General features: G+C 45.9%; 1 protein-coding gene across 12 annotated transcripts in view; it reads right to left on the bottom strand.

The window, feature by feature from the left end:
- Positions 1 to 422: 422 nt before the first annotated feature.
- dab1a (DAB adaptor protein 1a) overlaps positions 423 to 23994 on the bottom strand; it is a 180018-nt gene continuing 156446 nt past the window's right edge. For 6 of the 12 annotated variants that reach the window (XM_027290385.1, XM_027290386.1, XM_027290384.1 and 3 more), the window contains 13 exons: positions 22407 to 22538; positions 18942 to 19061; positions 18441 to 18479; positions 17918 to 17980; positions 16508 to 16561; positions 12618 to 12776; positions 10096 to 10158; positions 9883 to 9979; positions 8573 to 8979; positions 7810 to 8005; positions 7571 to 7719; positions 6144 to 6240; positions 423 to 2641 (listed from right to left, as the gene is read on the bottom strand). In XM_027290385.1, the coding sequence (XP_027146186.1) occupies positions 6160 to 6240; positions 7571 to 7719; positions 7810 to 8005; positions 8573 to 8979; positions 9883 to 9979; positions 10096 to 10158; positions 12618 to 12776; positions 16508 to 16561; positions 17918 to 17980; positions 18441 to 18479; positions 18942 to 19061; positions 22407 to 22538 (1560 nt within the window). In that variant the 3' untranslated portion in view covers positions 423 to 2641; positions 6144 to 6159. The remainder of the gene's footprint in view (positions 2642 to 6143; positions 6241 to 7570; positions 7720 to 7809; positions 8006 to 8572; positions 8980 to 9882; positions 9980 to 10095; positions 10159 to 12617; positions 12777 to 16507; positions 16562 to 17917; positions 17981 to 18440; positions 18480 to 18941; positions 19062 to 22406; positions 22539 to 23994) is intronic. The other 6 variants (XM_027290390.1, XM_027290393.1, XM_027290391.1 and 3 more) reach the window with 6 other exon arrangements.

Here is a 23994-nt window from a genome sequence, read left to right as displayed (position 1 = left end):
AAACTTAAACTGACTGCAAGGCCAGATAGCACCATCATGGGTAATAAGTACCCTTTGAAAAAATCAGTAGAGCTTCAGTTTATCCTGTAAAATATGATATTAAAGGATGTTGTAATGTGTTTCCCTTTCCCATGCGGAGGAGGGCAGGAGCAAAGTAGAAGGCTGAGCTCTGTGTTTTGCACTCGCTTGCTAATAAAGCTTATGACAGCTTGCATTAGAGGCTGCCAGTGTAGCAGAATGTGACAGGCCATTAAAGCCGTGTTAAATTACAACAAAATACTGTGGCACTTGCTTTACACTATCTAAAGACTCAACGGGGGTCACCTCTGCCAGACACACACCATTAGGCTCACTCTCTCTCTCTCACACACACACACACACACACACACAGATTACAACCCAGACACAAATAGACATATCAGTCATTTGGGATGTGTTTATTCGTAACAGTAATACATGGTGGAATACGTAAATCAAGAGAGAACCAAAAAATCATCTAAAAACCCACTGTAGAATGTCATATTCATAAAGATAAAAATAATGTGTCAATTTACATTAAGAAACTGTTAGCTGAGGTAAAGTTAAAATAGGTCTAGAAATGTTATGTACTCAAACAGCAACGTTTCCCTTTTTATTCGACTTCTTTGCTCGTCTTCTAGTTGTCAAATTTTTAAGTTAATCAACATCATAGTCCAAAAGAGTTCTCCAGTGACATGGGGACTCTGGCCATAAAATAGGGAGTCATTGGCATCACAGTTGATGGAGTTGTAGCAGAGGATTGCTGCAGTCCACACACAGACGCTCGGACAGCAGCAAGTTTGGCACCTGACCAACAGACAGACAGATGGGCAGAGCATCGCCGTATCTTAAAGACTGTTATGGAGGTGAGGGGAGGCAGGATGGAGGAGAGGGGCAGTCTGGGATGCAGTGAGTAAGACTGTTGGAGTTTAGGATTGTGGTACAGAAACACAGGGCTGCGGTGCGTACAAAGGCTTTGGATAACACAAACTGCAGAATAATGTGAGGCGGCGGCGGTGGAGGTGGAGGTGGTGGGATTTGAAAAAGACAAATGGGGCGGCGAGGTGTGCAGCTGGACTCGGGATTAGTAAGTGAGGTTAAGACAAAGACCTACGACATCCATGCACGAGAACGAAACAATATCAGAGGGCGACGAAACATGGCGGGAGCACAGGAAAAAGAAAACATATGTTGGTATTGCTTGGGTTAAACGTCAAGAGTTTGCATAACTGAAGCCTTCCTATTTTATGGCACAGGAGTCCGGTGGACAGAATGGTTGTTGTTATCATTATTTACAAAATGAGTTTGGCAAACCAACGATCAGATGCCTTAAAGCCATGTTGACTCTATAACTCCTATAGAGCTGACCCCAGCGGCTTGATTGACTTATAAAATAAAAATTCCATTTTTCAATTTGTTCTTTTTCTTTTTTTTTTTTTTTCTTTCTGTTTTTTTAATTGGTATTGTACAAAAAGCTATAGAGAATGAACAGTTCGATCACAGAATCTGTTTGACTTGCAACACTTCTCCCCTCTCAGGGTCCGTTCCTCAGTATGTCTGGTCCTCTGGCCTCTGTGCGAGTCTGTCTGCGAGGAGAGACATTTGGCAAATTACTGTGTGTATGCGTGTTAGAGAGGGTGAGCGATGACTGTGTGTGTGTGTGTGTGTGTGTGTGTAAGCTGTGTGTACAGTATGTGTGTAGTCGGCGTGTGAGTAGCTCCCAGAGAGTCTGTTTCTGCATAGTGATCCAGCAGACACTCACAAAGAACGTTGAAGATAACGCCCGAACAAACCAACCAGCCAATCAGAAGCAGCGATCCCAATAACGGGCCATCCCTGATAGGCCCCAGCTAAGAGTCTAGCTCCTCCTGTGGGATCTCCTCGCTACAGATGAAGATTCAGTCAGTTAAAAGGAAAAAGATGATCGTTCTAATCCCGATGAGCGTGCGCGTGGTTGTGTGTGTGTGCATGTGTGTGTGTTGGTGTGTGTGTGTGTTGGAGACAGGGAGGCACTGCTTGATTCAGTCCCTCCTTGGCAGCACAGTCTCTGGGCCAGACACAGGAGGCGGAGGGAGGAGTGTGAGAGCGAGGACAGAGAGGAGGAGGGAGGGAGAGAAGGAAGGTAGACAGAGAGAGAGAGAGAAGGGAGGAGCAGGATATGTCTGTAAGGCTGGGTGTGAGTCGCCACAGGGAGAAGAGGAGAAGACAGCGCAGTGGAGGGAGAACTGGATCCGTCTCGGTGATTGATATCCCTCCTGCCTGGAGTGAATGACCGAGAGGGCTCTCTCCTCTCAGGAGGAGAGCAAACTGCAGAGAGGAGGAGGAGGAGGAGGAGCACAGGAGGAGGACAGAGGGAGCGTGGAGGCTCCTCCTGGGAGGTTGTTAGCCGGAGGAGGAGGAGGAGAGGAAGAAGAAGAAAAAGAAGAAGAAGAAGAAGGGCTTGGCCAGGCGGGGAGATGTGCCAAACATACACTCACACACACACACACACACACACACACACACACACACACACGGTGAAGGTTCTCCTCCTGTTCTCTCAGTGCTGGTCAGGTCTGTCTTCCTGTGTGTCTCTTTATTTCTTCCCTTTGTTGATCTGGGCGTAGAGAGGGTCCTTCCTCTTCTGTGCAGAGACAGAGAGACACAAATCAGTCACATCTTAAACTTTTCTCTGATTTGTAACATGTGACCTCGGCCGTTCACCTGAATGATGCATGATTAAAAGGGAGGAGTTTCTGATTCATTCGGTCAACCTGTCAAACAAGTATCCTGCCGAGTATCACCAACATGCAAGCCCCAGCATGCAAGATCCAGATCCGGACAGGTTAGTTAGTGCCTGTACCTCCTGTGACCACCAGGTGGCAGAAGCACACCGCTTCAGAGGAGACCAATCATTTCTCCTCTCAGGGCTCTCACTGAAAAATTCAGCCCTCACTTTTTAAAACCTTTTTTTTATACGTGCATGTGCGTGTGAGTTATTGTTTTTTGAGCGTGTCATTGTGTGCGTACATGCATATTCTCTCCCTCTCAGGGCATCCTCCAGGACCAGTATGAATCAGAGGTATAAACCAGCGGCTTGAAAGACCAGTTATGAGTCATCATGTCTGTATTTCTCTCCAACTGAGCTGGAAGACAACAGTGGATGATGGAAAACCCTGCAGTCAGAGCAGCAAGCCTGCTGCAGTCACTCACAATGGGTCCGTTATTATCGTACACATAATTACCAGCCAGCCACTCAATCTGCCATGCAGACAAGTTGATTGGAGACCACTGACTGGCCTATTATATTCTGGAAGACTTCTCTCACTCATGCAGAGACAGAGAGAGAGAGTTTTGGGGTCTACCATGCGAGGACACGGTACCCAACGTCGAGAGAATCTGAATAGAAATCTGACGATGTGAGACGACTGTGAGTGACAAATTTCTGCTGACGTGAGAAAAAAATTTGACATCCTGTCGAAGTGGAGAAATGACTGACGTTACAGCGTCACGGAGATACAACAGTTTGTGCTGCTCCTTCACTTAAAACACAAGACATTACATGAAGTCAAGAAGCAACACGATGACACAAACTAAAGCAAAGACACATCTGCGTGAGAAGGTTCAACTTCTTATCGATTACTGATTATCCGGAGCTGGATGACTTCCTGATGGTGGAGTCATGAGGACCTGGTTTGAGGGTCTGGAGGAAAATTGGAAAAGTGTCATGTGTCAGTCCTCCTGAGCAGTTACATGCACAAAAACAAGAATGTGTCGACTGACTGATTGAGTTACATGCACAAAAACAAGAATGTGTCGACTGACTGATTGACAGAAAATCCGTTGGCACCTATTTTGATAATCATTTCAATCAATTTCTGGTTCCAGCTTCTCAAATGTGATGATTTGATCCACTTCTGTTTCATACATCATAGTAAATTAAACATCTTTTTGGGCTTTGGACCGTCAGTTGGACAATATGTCACCACAGACTCTATTTTCTGACATTTTATGGACAAAGTAATTAGTTCATTAAAGCAGCAGAGTTATCTAACTGTTTTTAAGTGTAATTGTCACAAAAAAAGCAAAATCTGGCTCAAGCTCAAAAATCACACCCAAACCTGACTGCTACATAATCTGCAACAGCTTGAACCTGAGCAGAAAACTGGGGTTAAGGTTTGGAGGAATGCTTTAGCGGAGGCTTTGAGCTCTGGGATACAGAGCTGTAACTGTAGGGCCAGCCAAGGCCAGACAGTCAGCAGAAAGTAGCTGCCAGCAGCCCTGAGAGGTGACAAAGAGGCTGAGACAAGCAGTGACAGCAAGCACACACTGCTCAGCCCCTGCACCAGAGCCACAGCCCGGCAGTGTCAGCCCGCATCATCCTACCAGCTCTGCCAACCGGTGCCGCTTCATCTCCATAAACCCGGGCCGAGAGAGAGAGAGGGGAAGGCCTGGGTTGAGGCATGAGTGATGTGCTGGCGACGAACCAGCCTGAAGGCCGAAATATCTGGCCTGGCTGGTACATGTGTGGGCATCTATGCGTACATGCATGCGTGTGTGTGAGCAGTAGGCCCTGGGCAGGGGGAAGCAATGTGAGATTGCTCAGTGAACCGTGGAAGCAGGCCATTTCACGGCTGAGACTCGGGAGCGTTCGCTGGACATGATGAGATCAACCCAGAAAGAAAAAAAACACTTACACTCCCACTAGCCTGAACACATGTCTGTCGGAGTCACGCAGTGGGAGGGGGGCAACAGGACAGGCGGTCGTGTCCAGCAGCAAACACACTCTCACATGTTTCTTGGCTCCGATACGAGCACAGGTGGCGACAGTATCGATCACAGGTGTGCTTGTCTTGGGAATAACTGGGCCTGTTGCACAGGTGTGTGTGTGTGTGTGTGTTTGGGGTGATGTCTAAAGTCGATGTGATTGAGCGAGTAAACACCATATGGGAGCAGCGGCATTGGACCAGGACCAAAGCAGTCTACCTAACTACAGAGGGAGAAAAACTCTGGCCATAACACAGTCTGCAGTCTGCAGCCAGATTCACCGCTCGGTACTCTACAATCCTTCCTCCCACTTAAAGGCTCGCATCCACCTGCTGCCCCGCAGCTTTCAGAGCGAATGTGAGGACGGTGGCCAACGGGAAAGAGGATGCTCAGCCCGCTCCTCCTCTTCTCGTGGAGTGGGGAAGGACTAGAAGGCTTCTTGGGTTTTAATTAATGCCAATTATGTCAGGGCAGTCATTAATCTTGGCACCCCAGTATTAGCTGATGAAAACAAAACCATTACAATTTTCCCTGTGTGTGAGTGCCAGCAGCTATCATTAAGGAGCCGCAGTCGGGAATTGTGTGGGTGAGGACACCGGGTGGGGAGGCAGGGAACAAAATGGCTCTTTCTCCTTTGGTGTGTGTGTGTGTGTGTGTGTGTCCGTCTGTCTCCTCGTGTAGGCAAACCACACGTTGACAGCTCTCTACGAGAACATTTCCAGCCTGTGCAAGTTGTGTGAAAGTTATCCTGAAGGTTCAGCAGTTCTTTGAGTTTTGATCGCAGCCGCTTGTCTGTATCACTTTCACAATAACGTATCGTGAGTTACGTTACATCACGTTACGTACATAATGCATTTAAACGACAGCACGCATCAATTCTAAATGAAGCTAAACATCCGAGATCAGCATATTGCGCACAACGCTGACAAATCCCAGAAGACGTCCTGTTCAGTGAAGTGCACAGTTTCTGATTGGCTGTCACACACTATTGGCTTTCCCACTGAGATGTGTGCTATTCAGGGAACTGGGCGTGATTTAGGTACACGTCACAAACAGCGGACACAATGAGGATACATTATGGCGAGCGGTCATGCTGCGATGAACTCGTCACAAAACTCAAACACGTGATGTCGCATGACGACAGAAAGATACTTACGAAAAAATCCAGGTGAGGCTACAACAAGAATTATCAAACACTCATGCATGCACAGCCACACACGACAAACCACTCCATGCCTTCCTGTGAGCATGCGTGGCAGCAGGTGAAGGAGAAGATGGAAAAAAAAGATGAAGCAGACGGATTGATGGAAGTGGGAGGTACAAGGTACAGGGAGGTGAAGGAAGAGGAGTTAGAGGGGAGGAGAGGTATCGATACCTACCCTGCCCTACTGCTATCTAGCTCCCAGCCTCTGGACTGGCCTGTTCTGGGCTGGGCTCTGCTGTCTCACTGGGGCAGGGCGACCCAGAACCACACGCCTAAAGAGCGGGGGGGAAGAAAGAAGTGGATGGAGGAGGAAAAGAGAAGGAAACAAGGGAAGAAAGGAAGCAGACAGAGAAGAATAAATCGAAAGGATCGGTAAAGATTACAGGAGGAGTCATAAATAGGAAGCGAAAGAGGAAAGGTGTCAATACTTGAGAAACAAGGACACTCGGAGTGAGACAGCACAGCCCACACAGGCCACCACTGCTCAGACACACATCTGCAAATACACACAAACATACTTACACACACACACACACACACACTCATTTACAGTTGCCTATTATGAAAGCCTCTGTGGAGTTCATTCTATTGATTCTCTGCTTTTTTTCTGAGACACTTCCGCTTTTTTCACCTCGCCCCGCGCGGAGTGGGAGGCTGTTTTTCTTTCCTTTCGCTCCATCTTTCCCGTCCTTTTCTTGCTTTCTTTGTAACCTTTCCGCTGCACTCACTCGCTCACTCACTCGGTGCCGCCACCAATGCACATTTCTCTGGGTTGTGTAAAGCTTCTGCGTGTTATTCAAGCCTGGTGACATTTGCAGCAGTGTGGAAAGTCCTCTACTTTTTTTTTTTTCTTTTTCCCCCAATAATAGCCGGATTGGAGGCCTAAAACTAATGTTTCACGGCTGGAGAGTGGAGAGCAAAAGAGAAGAAAGAGGAAAGTATGAAAGAAACACAGAAAAAGAGACGGAAAGAAAACTGAAAGGAAAGCCTTGGAAGGTCACTCCTCCTACAAAGACTTTGCTCAAAGGCAAAGGGAGTTTCTCTCTGAAAAAAAAATCTCTATTCATCTTCTAATCTTTCCCTAATTTCTCTCACTTTCTGTCTTAGATCGAGGTGCTGCTGCTAAAATAAATATTAATTGCCCCTGGAGGAAGACTCAGGGCATTATTCCTCCTTTATCTCCCCAAAGATGAGCCTGTCCGTATAGAAGTGGTGATGTATGGATGCTACCTGGCTGGTATTAATAACAGCTTAATGATGTCCCTGACAATTCCACCAGCTAATTTAACGCTGTGTTGACCATGCACACACACACTGAACCACATACTTATGCAGGCACACTATTGCTCACGCAGAAAACACACACTTCATGTGCACTCACACTCTCACACACACTAAGGGACACAACAGTTTCGGCCCCCTAATCAGCCAGAGTGATTACCTGGCCCGCCAACACTGCTACAAAGGCTATTTATCAGCAGATCTCAACAGGCTGCGCAGGTTATAGCAGCATAAGGAGTGAGTTATTAAAGGCACACACACTTGACTTATTCCACAAATCTCTTCTCCTCACGCTCAACACACGAGACTAGACAAACTCACAGCGTCTTCCTCTCCACTGCGACTGGGGCTGCCCTCTGCTTCCCCGAACGAGTCGTCTGTGGGGGGGTCTGTGGCGTCGGTGGGAGGGTCACTGACATGGGAGGCTGAGGACTTAGAGGGAGAGCTCTGCCTGGGAGCCGGGGTGGGTGCTGCAGGGCAGGATGAGTCAGACATAAGTACAGACAGAGAAAGCCACAGAAAGGAAAAAAAGGGATGTTCACTCAGAAAAGAGCTCTTACGTGAGTTGGTGGATGGTGTCGTGGAGGTGACAGGTGTCAGATTCATTTGAGAAATGTCAAAGTCGTCACAGTCGTCCGTGTCCTGGGCAGTGCCCACACGGCTGAAGTAAGTGCTGAATGCCTCTGAGGTTCCTGCTAAGCTGGGCTGCTCACCCTTTTTCACCGGCATGGCTGGAGGCTTCGCCAGCTGAAAATCCTGAAGAAAGGAGCAAACATTAGTCCATCACCAACTTCAAAACTGGGCACAGTGGCACTGAAGATGTAACCCCGTCTGCAAATGGGAGAAACATGTAACAAATCACTTGACAGACTGGATTGTAGCACTTCCTGTCTTGGTCTCAAGATGTCTTGACTTTCAATCAATCTTCAACAACCCTTACCGCTTTTTGGACTCAACAGTCTCATCCAAAACAACAGAAGGGGGTGACACTGTTGGTGGAATAAATTCCACACAGGCTCATGCTGAATCTAGTTTGGTCTCAACTAAATTCCAGTTGTACCCAGCTTCAGCTCTCTGAGATTAGGAAGCAAACAAAACAATAAGAGTGCTAAGTTACAGCGTCGACCATGTTTGCAGTGTCCCCAGTTCATGCACGATCGAGCTTCACTGTTGAAATAACGACAATCTAAACACAGTTCCTGGTTTGCGGCACATTTTCTTCTTTCTTTTGCATCATGACTACATTTTCTAAAACAAAGATGAATCGTCAGACATCCAAATTCTGGTTTCATCATCTAATTTTTTTATTCATTCGCTCCCCACCTTGAACATCTCCTTGCCCATCTTCCTCGCCCTCTCCCCGTGCTGCGGACTCGACGACGCTGAAGGGGAGGGAGCCGAAGCGCTGGCTCCAGCACCTGAATGGCTCTCGCCGGCTGGAGTCACAGTCGTGACGGGGGTGAGAGTCTGGAACATGGCGGCGGGCAGAGTGCCCACAGGTTGGGCAGGGAGGTAGGCTGTGGGGGGGAAGGCTCCGGCTGCCATGGCTGCCCACTGCTGCTGGGTGGCAGGGAAGATGTTGGCCTGGCCCCAGATGAGAGGCTGGCCACCTGGCAGCACCTGGGCTACCGGACCTAAGGGAGACTGGACCCCGAAGGCCAACGGCGTCTGGGCAGCAAATGCCTGCTGGGACCAGTGTCCGGGGGGTACTGCTCCCATCGTCACATAACCTGGTGGCGAGAACAAACAGAGCACAGGAAATGAAGATGTTTTATAGAATCTTCACGATGAGGCAAAAATAAGACAGAATAGAAGTGATTAAAAAACCCCAGTTATACCTCATCTACACACAAACACACACACACACACACAGATAATAACCGATGCATCACCAGAGAGTGCTGCCCTACTTCTGCCTGCAGATAATGTGGTGTCTCTTAATGGTCATGGTGAACTATCATAATTATCTCCAGAATGAGGCGAAGTCATTATGAAAAGGCAGAGCCCGAACACACACACACACACACACACACACACACACACACACACACACACACACACACACACACGTTGAAATCACTCAAACTCTTCAGTACAAGCTTTATTCTATTACACACTGGCTGGTCTCCTGTTTCCACTCTCCAGTTGTCGCCCACAGCAGGCAGGAGGCTGACAGCTAACCTCGGCCACCTTGCTGCACTGACATATGCACGGGGAGAGGAGGAGGAGAGGAGGAGAAGGACGGAGGCGAGTGAAGGAGGAGAGGCAAAAAAATATAAAGTATACAGCGACGTTTCTGCGCATACAGAGGAGTCCTCACTAAAATCATTTCAGCTTGTTTTATTACTTTGGCCTCAGCCACAGGTAAAATCAGCAGCATCCGAGGCGACACGCTAATGATACATCTTCTATTCAACGCACAACCAACACCACCTTTTCTCCTCTTTCCCCTCCCCTCATCTACATTTCAATTCTACTCCGTCCCTCTCTATTTATCTCAACACCACCCCCCCCTTCTTTCTCCTCTTGTCTGGCTTCTGAATCAACTCTCTGCCCCCTCCACCCGCTGCGTTTGTTTCCTGCTCTGCTTGTAGCGGTGGTGTATTTAAGCAGAAAAACGAGCAAGGTCTTACCTGAGGGCACAGACGCGGGATTGAAGGGAGCAAACAGTTCCGTGGGAGGCTGCAGGCCCTGCGAGGGGTCGAGGGTGTTGGCTGGAGAGGCGGGGGTCTGCGTGGGTTGTGATAGGAGGAAAAAAAAACAAGAGACAAACACATCATTGGAAACACAGTTATTGTTTTTATGAGAAATAAATCACAGAGTGTGTATGTATGACAGCTACTCACCGACGGAGAGGTGATGTCAGGAGGTGTGGACATGTCTCCAAAAATCTCTAGTTGGTTGATATTCTGAGAATAAGAGAGAGCGCACACTAACAGTGAGGTGCAATAACGACACCGTTACACCGTGAACGTACGTTATTTGGGTCAGTTTACATTCCAGTGCAACATGCATCACACACTGCATGCAACACGACATGTTTGTGGTAACCTACCTGAGCTCTGTGGCTGCGACACGGAAGAGGTAACAGAGGAGTGAAGAGAGATGGGATAATGAGATGAAATGATTGATTATGATGACATACCTACCAATGTGCTCCACATGTACAACACTGTGCATGGGTACTGTACTGCAGCTACGAGTTTAACTGCTCTTGTATCATTTCTACTTGGTCAGTGTATCCTTTGATCGTTTATCGCACAGAGACTGTTTTTAAAGAGTTATTTGTTAGGCGTTTTTTATTTTTCGTGGTCAGAAAGGGACGAACAAATAAAAAAAAATGGGTTTGGTTTTCATCTGAGACACAGTGAGACATGACCTGTTATCTGTGGAAATCTCACTCATCATTTGCAAAAATCCAGTCAAGCCTGCCACCGCTTGAATTTTGATGCCCGTCTATTCCTGTAGTTATGGTACTGGATCTTAGTGCAGGCAAAAAGAGTGTAAGACTCACACGATGACAACAATTACTCATTATATATGTATATGTAAACATTAATGAAGTCTTGATGAACGTGACGTCACCAAAAGAAGATTTCCATAATAGATAATTTAGTCAGCTCACATTTGAATAAAGCATTCATAATTTATAATAATCTCATATTTGAACTGTCACATTCTTTTCTTTAACACGTTTGATTAAATTTTCACTTGGAGTAATTTTACTGTTCAGTTCAGAGTTATAATTCGATCTTGACTTCATTTTTCTTCCAGGCAAACCCACGTTCGTCTGTAAGTGACCACATCTGGACGACAGGCCTTTCCTCATTTCTGTTTTCTAGTGATTCTATTTTTTTGCTTATAAAATAGAAAAACATAAATCAAACTGAACAGTCCCAACAAAAATAACTACAATTTTTTTGTTTCCAGTTTCTAAAAAGTAAATCAAATGACGAAAAGATACACTGACCCTATTTTTATTTTTATTTTATATACTTGATACTTCTCTATTAATCTGTTCTTCCTCTTTCTTGGGTTCAGTAAAGCCTGATCTTGTTTTACAGAGATGCTTTTCACCAGACTACCACACCCCTCGCATCATCACTGTACCAGCATCTTCTTCTGGACAAGTCATTAATGCCTTCTTGTTGCAGAGGACGTGCGTTGTGCCTCAGAGGGAATAGATATCAAACACAGCGGCCTTTTTTTATTTGATGTGAATTTGTTCTGTATCGTTCTCTTTCCTTTCACTGTCCCCAATGAATTTCCCCCCATCCTCCACCCTTTCTGCACATTAATAATATCTTAAGGCCTGTGGCGAGTGAAGTTAACTCTATTTTTAGTTGTAAAGGAATTTAAGCCTTGAATACATGGTCAGAGATTAGCATAAATCATGGATGCGGATAATTTCTTTTGAGATAATGAATATTCTTAGAATATCTTCCCTTTCGTAGGTCACACATAGACCACAAAGTTCTTTTCACCTCTATCAGAAAATGGATCTGTGGGCATGGCGTTTTACAGTTATGGGTCTGAATGGGTATGTGTTTTTTTTTTTTTACAAAGAGACGAGGGGGATAGGAGGCTGTAATCTGGACTATTGTTGCTGCAGAGTCCGATAAAGATCAACTCAACAAGACGATAAACTAGATATCCGAGATACGTAAAATGGTGCACCCACAAGGACTGATAAGACGGGATTAAACCCACAAACACATTTTAAATGAGAATACAGTGAATTCCTATAGCTGCTGAGTGCTGTGGGACTGTTGTTCCTCAAACAGAAATAGTACTCCGGCTCAAACAGTACAGGAAGTTACACGCTTATCGACTTTCTGTCCACTTTTAGTTACTCAGTATTCTTCACGTGTGCGGTGTCGGGGCAGCGGGGTCAGTTTTCTGTGATTATCAGAGTGTTATGAATGCTTTATTAATGTGCTCTGAGCAGCTTGTGCCTGCAGGTGAGATGACCGCCGCTGTCTGCTGACCCACACCGGTTCTCTGACAGACACTCTGACCTTTACGTCCACTCCACCCTTAAAGGACCTCCGCTTGGAGCTACTCAAGTACGTACGCAACTGGAATCTACTCCTGCCTCGGCGCGGTTACTATGCAACAGCAAGGTTGCATGTTTTATTCATGAATGACAGGGGTCAAGAGTTGGGGTGACTTACGACTACAGGAGAACAAAAGTGGTGCGGCGCAGAGGAGATCTACCGACGATACGCCTGAAGAAGTAGTTCACGAGGGGCTGATAGGGAACCTTTAGGACAGTGTGTACCCTGCTCACAAATGCTGAAAGCCCTCCAGGATTTTGTCTGAACCTCAACAACAAGAGCACTGTGCTTTGTGGTATGCAGCGCCTTACCTGAGTCACCAAATCCAGGTCTAAGTCTATCAGATCTGCCACAAACTGCTGCTGCTGCTGCTGCTTCTGCTGAGTTTGTTCTCGAGTTTGTTCTCGTTGGATGGGTTGAGTACGGGTTTGATGAGGTTGATGATTGCGGTGGTTGTTTCGATGTCCGTTCTGTAATCACAACCCCGCTGTTAGATGGAAGGTGGGATGAAAATGCGCTCACACACACCAACATGTTAGTCGCTCATACACTCAGACAGAAGGTGTGACAGATGTGGGCGAGGTGAAATGAGGGGAACGTGATGGTCTGCAGGTGTTCACACACACACACACACACAAACTCAGGAACAGAGCGATGTTCTTCTTGCCAGACGAAGTGAAGATTTAAAAAAGGTTTAAAGATCATCCCTACCTTTAGTCTAAACTACAGCACTGAGCTGGGGTTTAAACCCTCTTTGTGTTTCTGTAAAGCCTGCTCTCCCCTGTGTCAGGAACCACAGTGTGAGACAGGCCGACAGGCAGGCTGGATTATCTGACATGCTGCATGTGAGCGCAAAGGGAGGGAGTACATTATAGCAACAGAAAAACACAGCTTCCCTCCTGCACGCTCGCTCTGCGTCATCACCAGCTGGATCTCCATCAAAGTGAATTATAATCTTAAGATTACAGGATAAGACCAGTATTATGTTTATGATGATTTATTACTGCAAAGCGACAAAACACAGAGCCAAAAATGAATCTATGCTCCTGAGCGACACTAAAAACACACCGATGTGTTCAGATGTATTCTCCGCAACATCCCTGAAAACTCTGACTGTACACACAACCTCCAAAATCTCTTCCCAGCTAGAGCAGAACGACGGCTGCTTCTGCCAGACCTTTCGCCAGCACTGGCACTGAATCGTGATGTGCTGATTGGTCTGGCAGTGCGAGAGATGTCGGCGCACTACAATATTGCTGAGTGTACGCTTTTCTTTGGATGAAAGCGTGAAGTATGGCCATCATTAGCCGACACCGAAGAACAATAACAGCTCGCCCAATACTAATCAGTTCTGGAAATACTGTCCATTTTTTTCTGCTGCGTGTTTTCTCTGAAGCTCCTGACTCATAATATTTCATTTAAATCCAAATGATGAAACGTACCTAGCCAGTTGGACTGAAACGTATAATATCTCCTGTTAACCTTTCTAAAAGCTGCTCTGCTGCTGCCCAGTCCTCTCTCTCTCTCTCTCCCTCTCTCAGTTGCCCTGCCAATTATCGCTCCGTGCCCATTATACACTCTTGCCACCTCTCTGCCCAGCCCTTTATCTTTATCAGTACAGCCGCCACCTATCAATTAGCCATCTCCAGGGAAACAGTAATTACCTGTGCACATGTGTTCTGCATACAATTATCGCAGCCCCTTTAATTAACGCCACCTAGCCGATCCCCTACCGGCTGACTGATCACACTGGCTGCACAACACAAACACACACACACAGACTCACAACTCTGAACACAACCTGGCTACTTTTTCTCTACCTCACTCACGCACACACACACACACACACACACACACACACACAGCTATTTTAATGCATCCTTTATTTAAATCAGGAAGCTAGGCCTTAATTAAAACACAGGTTTTGGTGACCTACTTTAGATCGGCCATGCACAGTATAAGATATGATACTTACACATCACATATGAATTCATATATCATACTAATCCAGTGTTTGAGCAGAGTTGATGTGTTTGGTGCTATGTTGACCTCTACATGTGGTCTCTGAGGGAGCCACTCTCTGTTTTTACAGGGTCAAGGGCTCAGTAGATTGAAACGGCCTCACGTGTGTGTGTGTGTGTTTTATTGATTTGTCTCGTTTAAGGAGGTGTCAGAGTAAACACTGGAAGAGATTGGGCTCAGACAGGAGGTCACATTTTCTGCCGGTGCTATCATTTCATCCGAGGTATAACGCGCACACACGCAGCAAGGATCTCATCTCACGCTACTGCCCGCCGTCAATTCCTCTGCCGGGGAGACGGTGAACCTCTCCCGCCGATGAAATAAACAGCAAATCCACTCGAAATAGCAATCATGAATGTCGCAACAGGTGACACTGCCACGTTCACGGCATGATGGCTGAAGAAAAAATATCCAACTGATACGTGTTATTTCAAGTTGCAAGCCCTGCGGTCACTTTACATAAAAATTTATGTTGCCTCCTAAATGTTTGTAGAGGATCTAACTATAACAATAACTTAAAGTGAGTCGTTGTGCAGCCTATGTAACTCTGTAATCAGCTGAATTGTTTGACTGGGTGTGAAGAATGCATTTAAATTTACAGTGACGGCTGATTTGCATCAGTTTTTCTGACACTTCTGCAGTTATTTCTACTAAATGTAAGATACTGTAGCTGTCACAGGTTCCCATTTCTCCTCGTGACTGCTCATATTAACAATATGATGTGTATGCAGCATATTGCCTCCTGATGGAAAATACCTGCTGTGACATCTCTGACTGAGGCGCAATACGCCTGAAAGATTCAACCCACAGAGAGCGCGGCACAGCTGCCGTCTGTGAGTCCGGATTTATCTTCAAACCAAATGAAATGATCTTTAAATGAAAACACAAAACAAATTCTTAAATTTCTATGATCCAGTTATATTTCTCTGATCCTCGGTTATATTTACTCTGACTGACTTGGGAGCAGAAGAAGAAGACTTGAATTCACTTTATTTAAACCAGAATGGACGCCTAGTCCAATTGGTTGCACAACAAGAGAGAAATATTGGATTTTTTCACGTTCAAGACACCTGCCAACATGAAAGCAATCCAAATAGCAGCATGTGTTGCGGGCTGGGTGAAGAGAGAACAGAAATACTACGGTGCCTGTAAGCTTCTTACCAAAGCTTGAGGATAATATGCAGGCAGAAAACTGCGAGACTGATTCCAAGCCTACCCAAATTCATAGAGTGGGATTTGTGACTGCCAGTAGTGACGTGGAGGAGTCCAGTTTGAGCGGTTTAAGGATAAAAGACCCACTGCAGGGGGAATACACACAGAGCTGGTGGGCTCTGGATGGACTGAGGGGAAAACTCATCTCCAGAACAGCAACATGGGATGAGGTGTTGAAGTAGGAATACACAAGCACACACACACACACACACACAGGACAGCAGTCTGGTTATTGTGAGTGTGAAGATTTTAGCAGATTAAATCAGGCGGGAACATAACTAGCATCTTTATAGGCAGATAAAAGAGCAGCTGAGTTATAGTGCAGCCTGACAGTGGCCAAGGTCATCTTTCATTATAACCACTGGCAGTGTGAGGCAATAACAGGAGCTTAAAGATATACCACTGCAAACACACACACACACACACAACAAACACTGCAAACACTCTCACTTATGTGCATGGGTGAAAAACTGTTCAACATCCTGAGATACAGACTCAAAAATATGATGTCATGCACGTTTAAAGTCAGACGTATAATTCATATCCATCACAGGATGAAGAATATGACAGTGACAAAATGTTACGTTCAGCACAATCTGGGATAAGGTCATGCAGGTTTGTATTGGATTCAAACCACAGCCAGGCATGCTTCATCAAGCAGACACACACATCCACGCACACAGTGTTCCAGTTCACCGTACAGAGCAGGCACCACGGAGCACGGAGGAGAAAGGGCACCAGCCACCACAGCTACAGCACAAGCAAGAAGAGTAGCACAGTACACACTGCACAACAGCACTGGGTCCCAGCAAACCTCTCAGGGGACAATCAGACACAGCGGATCGCTATCTGGGATAGGGGACTGCGAAATTACCAGAGGGAAGTATGGAATAGTGGGAACAGCTGAGAGGTTTGTCTGGGAAGGGGAGGGAAGGGTGAGCACGAGGGCAAACACACGGTCACTCACTGGGTGTCGCTTTGGGACGTCATAGACCCCTTCCTTCTGCTGACTGGTGGGAACCTACACACAATCGGCCAGTAAAGTCAGAGAAGAGCCGAGAGAGCCCGTTACCTCTGGTTTAATCAAAGAGTGGAGCAGTCTTTACACATCACTGATACAGCACTGCGACACACTGGATGCCAACACAAAACCCTGAAACCTGGCTCCTCGGGAATCAAATCAATCACTAGTAGAGTGTGAGAGTGAGTGTGTGTGTGTGTGTGTGTGCGGGGATAATCAGAATTAAAATCTGTGGAGTGAGAACTCATCTACGAGGCTAATCAGCGGACTGTTGGCCTGCGGTGACGCTCTCTCTCTCTCTAATAAAGAATGGATAAGGCTGCTTATCACACCCACAGACATGTAATAACTCAAATTGTCACACACATGAAGACATGTAATATCTCCATGTCACACAGGCCGGATAGATTTGACAGTGTGTGCGACGAGAAGACAATATGCGCTGATAGCTGAATGCAGATACGCGTGACTCCTATGGGTTTTGTTTCCCCTGCAGTGACACGGCGTTTAAAATAGTTTTATTCTCCCCCTAGTTGGATGTGCCCTAATCAGACTGTGTGGGAAAAAATAGCACTGATGAAGAATGTGGATATCTGTCTAGCACAGCCTGTGCCATTCTTTCCCCTCTTCTTAACAGCTTGTGACTTCTTTCACATGTTTATTTCCAGAAGCTGCCATCTTTATTCATACATTAGTTCCTCTGTGGCTGCAGGCTGGCTGAGGCTCACGTTTCTTACGCCTGATGTGTGCGTGTGTGTGTGTGTGTGTGTGTGTGTGTGTTCTGTTTGTGTACGTTTGTGCACGGGCCAGCACTCCGTCTATTTTCAATCCATTTTATTTAAAGATCAAACGAGAGGCTGGTGATTAATCTTTCTTTCTCCCGCTTTCTTTCATCTCCTCGGGATAAAGAGGGAGGGTAGGAGAGAAAAAGAGGAGGGGTCCGCCATCCACACAACCCAGGAATAACCTCCACATCCCCTCCACACACACACACACACACACGGCACCCTCCCCCCTCCTCCACATCCCTTGGAGGTCTACCCACTCCTCTGAGTAGTGCACCCAGAGAAAGGCTCCTCTCCCTGGGGTCGCTAGCTCTAACTGTCAGGGCCTCTCGAGAGAGAGTGTGTTGGTTGTTTGCCTCTGAATACTTACTGTCTTTTTATTTCCTGTATCTTTATTTCATGAGTGGCCACAATGTACTTATCCCATTAGGGAGTGATGTAGCTGATACTCGGCTAATAACTGGAAGATTAAATCTCTTGCTTTGTTTAAAACACCTCTTGTCGGCCGCTTAACCACATCTCACAATGATATAACCGAGACACAAGCAAGACAGGACGAGCTTGTGAGTACCTGATAAATGCTCTCTTCTGATTGGTCACGGATGGGCTCGTGTCCCGCCTCAAACACAATGTACTACAACGTCAGCAGCGGGTGGGCGGAGAGAGAGGGAGGAGAGGAAAAGAAGAAGCGGGAGAAGAGAAATTGGAAGATAAAGAAAGGTGAGAGGGAAGGGGTGAAATTGCAGAGGAGATTAGTCAAACAGCAGTTGTCAATAGATTCTCATTAAACAGCAGTTGAAGAATAGATCCCGGTGACACATGGAGGAGAAGTTAAGCAACAAAAATTCCCAAAGCCGCTGAGAAGGCGTATACATCTCTCAGCTAATCATGCAGCCCCGACTAACAGACATGCACACAGACACAGACTTCTCCACCTGTTGTTGACTCCACATCCACATCTGCAGACATCCTCCAAACTGTATATCACCACAGTGCACACACACCCACACACACACACACACACAGAAGAGCAAAGCCGACTAGGCTAGAATTGCAGAAGGTGAACGCAGCGATGTGATTGGTCAGGAAGTTACCTGGTAGACCGGGTCCTCCAGATCCTCCTCCAGTATTGTCTGCAGACGAGCGGCGGCGGGCAGGAAGGAGAGGGAGAGAGAGATCAAACGGGGAGGAGAGAGGTGCAGCAGAGGGGAGAAGACAGAAGAGAGGGAAGAGGCGGAGAGTTAAGCCGGTGGAGTGGAGGGAGTGGGAGGAAGGCACAGCAAGACACAGCAGCTTCCCAGCATTCAGATAATCATTTGGCAATCATCAGAGAAAGAGAGAGAGAGGGAGAGGAAGAGACAACAAGAGATAAAGAGAACAGAGGAAGGTGAAATAAGCACAATGGGCAGATGGTGCCACTGATGCAACCTGGAAGTGGGAGCTCCGGATGTCATTCGCTCTGCTTTGAAGTCTTTTCAACGCTCGCGTTACTTGTCTGTCGAGAGTCTCTCAGATGAAGCTCATCACGCTCATGGCAGGAGATGAAGGTAAGGTTAAAAAGGGGAGAGAAACATGCAGCAGTTGGTGAACTGTACCTGGTAGACCGCCTGCTCGCACTGCTTGTCTTTCTGGGCCTTTTTCTCCATCTCCTCTCGCTGCTTTATCTCATAGATGAGCTGGAACAAGTCTCGGAGATCCAGGATCACGGGCTCGGCCTGGGCAAACGAGGACACATTATCCACTCGTTAACGCACACGACACACACTGTGCACACTAACCGACACACACTCGCAGCATCAGAACTCATGAAGTGCAACAACCTTCTGTTTCCAACCATGTGGTGATTAATGTTGACTGAACCTCATGACGGGAGATTAAGGCCAGGACGTTGCTACTGAAACAAAAAAACATGATCTCCTCGTTCATTGTGCGTTGACACAGCGGTGTTCATAACGCGGGATAATGAGGGCTGGGAAAATGATGTTGCAGCCTCATGCCACACTCTGCTGCAAATGCAGAATGAATGAACCGATCTACTGCATCACAATGATCATGTTTCCAAATGATAAAACACCACTATTACCCAAACTGGATAATATTTTATCTTCCAAGCTGTAGCAACAAAAAACACTTCTTCTAATTCAACAACTTCTTCTGGTCTGAGCGTCCACTTAGGCAGGATGAGTCATCAGGACACCTGATTGGGATGTTGACAGCTGACAATGGATGGTTCCATTAGGCCACAAGCCCAAAATAAAAGTTGGCAGCACAAGGAATTGTAACCATTTTGCCAGCACTGCAATAAAGTATTGGCAAGGAAGGAGAAAAAAGAAATCTTTCATTAAAGGTAACAATGTCTATTTTTACACCCCCTGTGATTACTTAAACGCTGACCAATCCTTGGAAGTTCCAGAGTATGAATTCCTGAATAAGTAGTACTCTGATTGGGGATCTGGAAACCAGGTTAAGGCCCCGCGTGCACACAAAGACACACAAAGACAGCCAATGAGCCTCTATACCGTATCTGCACAATCACTACACACTGTATTTCTTCTGTCTCAGACAGTGACGAGAGCAGACACTAGCACCTTGTCTTACCTTGTGCCACCTTTTCTTGTCAAGGGAACAAACGTAGCGGCAACAAAGCGGTTAGGACTCAACTTATTACTACTGTCACAAGCAAAGAGTCTCATAGTACAACAGTGTTTCACAGCCGATCAATTATTGACTGGGGCTATGCGAGTGCACCAGCTGCCTTGCATAAAATAGTGCTATTTCAGTGTTGTTCTTTCCGCGAGATGTTCTCAGCCACGTATTGCTCATGACAGACACACGGGGGTAAAAGGTGTCTCCTGCTGAGCCAACACTGAAACCTATTGTCACTCTGTCAGATTGAGACGCTCTTTGCATTTGACGGTACACGCTCTAATCTCCGTCTTTTCTCGACGTCACGCTCTTTTTCCACTCCCTCCCTATGAAAACTTCTCGGTGAGAGAGGACACGGAGAGCCGAGAGGGGGTGGTGAGTTTTAGACTTGTAAATGCAGAAAGCTTGGAGGACGATGTAGGAGGAGAGGCCAGCTCATAAGACCATGGAGATGAGCTAACCTCAGTTCAGCACTCTTGAATCAGATGACTAATTCATGGCCTGTGGCTACGACTGACGAATGTTTCAACAAAAAAGTCGTGATACAGACTTTTACTGCAGATACACGCTTCTTTTTAAAATGTGCACTGATCAGGATTTTTTGGGTACAAGACGACTCTCCCATCCCTCTGGATATTATTGCAACAGATTCCCCCTCTTTACCCAAATTAAATTCTGGTGTTGGTTATAGATCACTGGCTGAATATCTCTAGGATGTTCTTAGATTCATCCCTCTGTATATTGAACTTTCCTCGATCTGCCTCATCTAAAACCAAAACTCAGTTTGAAATTATACGCGATTACAGCGATGATAATCAGAGAGAAACTTTCAAACGGACAAACTCATTTACTTATAACCAGACACATGGTGAATTCAGAGAGATTCAAGAGGTCAGAAACCTTTGATTGACATTTGAATAGTTTAGTTTGGCTGAAATCGCTGCAGCAGAAAAAACTGTACTGTGAATATTTTTTCACTGGTATAATCTAATACTTGGATAGTTATTCATGGGAATAAAACATGAGTCATCATCCTAGAAATGTACCTTTGCTGTGCCTTGCACATTGCAAACTAAGTGTTTTTTTTTTCTAAATGTTGAAATGCATTAGCTTGAACTTTTCCATTAGTAGTGAAATATAAAGCTTGTTCTCTAACAGCAGCATGTGAACACTGTTCAGGGAACACCAGACTCACCAATGATGGCTGAGCCACTTTAAAACCATATTATTTTACATTCGTGCTTGATGTTGTAATTTTCTCACGGCTCGAAAACAGAAAATATAATAAATTCTTAAGAATAGTCCATCAAAACTGAGATGTTCTGAAGCGAGTGGTTTTTAAATTCTCTGTATTCTTCCCACAAATTGGATAGAGGGTTTCTTTTGTAACAAATCAAACTATTCGTATGAATTACAATTGTAACTTTTTCTGAAAAGTTATAACAAAGGCCGTGATGGACTAAGAGACTTTGGGCGAAATCCTTTCGAACACAATCAGTGTCCTTCCATCTCCGCTAAAGCCTGCTAAACAAAACACGTCTTTCTTGTGCTGAGAGCTGAGTGGTAAGCCAATTACTTTGAAACGCAGCACTAAATTGGCCTTTTCTGCACAACCTTAAGTCTTATTCTTTGTGACGACAGAGACGCATTGTTAATTCACATCAAAGTGGTTACTTTTCCAGCCTCTGCCATAGGCTCTGCGCCTCCACCCCTCTCTTTTGTCTGCTCCTCGTCTCAGTGCTGAGTGATGGCGGGCTTAAATCCTAAAAATGCAAGTAAAATATAAAAGTGACCTTTCCTCAGGCACACGTCAGGTAAATGACAGCTTAGTTGACTGATGAGAGCTTAGCCTTGTGCTGCGCGGTTCTGCAGGGTAGCATTTGGTTAGAGGCGATTTTTTGTCTGGTTGGTGTAAATGTTGAGTACACCCTGGTGTGTGTGTGTGTGTGTGTGTGTGTGTGTGTCTTTGTGTGTGTGTGTCCAAGTCAAAGAGCTACAGTTCATGGCCCTGGGAGGATGGATATGCCATTAGAGCTGGTGATACACACTCAAATCCTCATTGACCCACTATGGGAAATCAATATGGCTACGGAGAGAGCCAGCTGGATTCTAAACAAGCACATAGACACAACAACAGCAATCATAGCATGTCCAAGAGGGTACTCGATATCATATGGAGTGTGTTGCTGCAGGACTGAACGTGCTGAGTCCTCACACACACACACACACACACACCTAGAAACCTATAGCTCTAAAGAGTGAACTGTTTGTTTTCTGAACAGCACAAAGGCACACGAGTTGGTGTTCAAGAGTCCTTATCTAAATGTCAAGAGGTTCGTGCTACTTGGAAAATACACTTCGCACACACACACACACACACACACACACATATTTGCCTATACATAGACACTCACCGACTGTGCGGTCTTGATAGCCACGAAGCGGTGGTTCCCTTCCTTCCCGCAGACGTAGCCGAAGGCTCTGTGGTCCGTGATGTCCTTGGCAATGTAGGAGATCTCGTGGACCGCATGGTGGTGTTGAAGGACCTGAAGGACCACAGAGGAGGTTTAATAAATCATGCAGACACAGTCAAGAAACTAGAGATTATTCCTTTTTTTAAAGAAATAGAATTTATGACTTTATGTTAATCACATACAACAATGTTGACTCAGGTTTTCTTCCCCAAACTGATTTGAGAAGGACTTTCTCAAGCACTTCAGACTTTCTTCTTGTTAATTGAGCTGTTCACTTCGCTCCGTGTGAAGCACAGACGTTCAGTTTCAGGTGAAAAATGAGCTTGGGGGGCATGAACACACGTGAAGATACAAACTGCAGCTGAAGAATTCACAAAATTCCTCAACACTTTTCCAAAAACCAAAAGAATCCCATGCAAACTTCCATCAAGTGTCCACACAGAGACAACCCCTCTCACACAGAGACCTTGCATTCTGTATTAAACTGTTTCGAGCTCCCCTGCCCTCTCTAGTTTAGCCTGGGTGGGGAGTGCCAAGCTGGCATCGCCCGTGGCAGATGGCACTGTTTTTCCCGAGGACAGAGGGGGGATCAGTGACAATCACAACTCGGCAAGCTGTCGACTTGATCACTTCATCTGTGCCCTCCATCACAACACACACACAAACACAGGCGCGCGGAAAACTCACAACTCACATCTTAATATGCGAGAGCCCCTCTGTTAAGTCGCACTAAATGTCTGCTTTGTTGTTATTGTCTATGCCAGCTGCATGCTGGGAGCAGTGACACACAGTCAACATAATGACCCAGCAGCCCTTGAGCGCATGCTAGGGGTTGCAGCTCGATACATCAGAGGCTAAACACACACATCTGCTCGGTTTGATGCTCGTCCAGACGTAAGACACACACACACACACACACACACATATATATAATGAGAGCCCTGGCAGAAATAGATAATCATTGTATGAGTCATGTCTTCTAGATTTAATAATTAGAGTAATGATTATTATTATCACCTCTGATTGACCTGAAAATGACAGCTAAGACGGTGCATGTGCACAGTCACAGACAAACACACACACACACACACACGCACACACACACACACACGCACACACACACACACACACACACGCACACACACACACACAGAGCTCATTTGCAGAGGTTATTGAATTATCTCGGGGTGGGTGGTGAGGTGACAAAGAGGAACTCTGATTCAAAGAGAGCAGTGAATGAGATGACTGCATAAATTCAATTGATTCGCCTTGGTAGCAAGTCGAGAGAGCAGAACCGATTTACATTCACGTACAGTCGGTACCTGTGTGTCAGGTACGGCCCCATTTTCTGAGCATGTTATATCCATGTTCAGTTGATCTATCTGCAGCAGCAGCCTTGCTGTATATACCTCTGTACAATATATTTTATTTTATCGTATTTACTATTGCTTTTTTGATATTTTATTATGTATAGTTTGCTTTATAGTATATTTTTATTCTTATGTTGTCACTTGTCACTTTGTGTAAT

The sequence above is a fragment of the Larimichthys crocea genome, chromosome XVII (assembly GCF_000972845.2).
Source record: "Larimichthys crocea isolate SSNF chromosome XVII, L_crocea_2.0, whole genome shotgun sequence".
Lineage (NCBI taxonomy): Eukaryota > Metazoa > Chordata > Actinopteri > Sciaenidae > Larimichthys > Larimichthys crocea.
The sequence above is the reverse complement of the archived record's forward strand: the minus strand, read 5'-3'. Positions and strand labels throughout refer to the sequence as shown.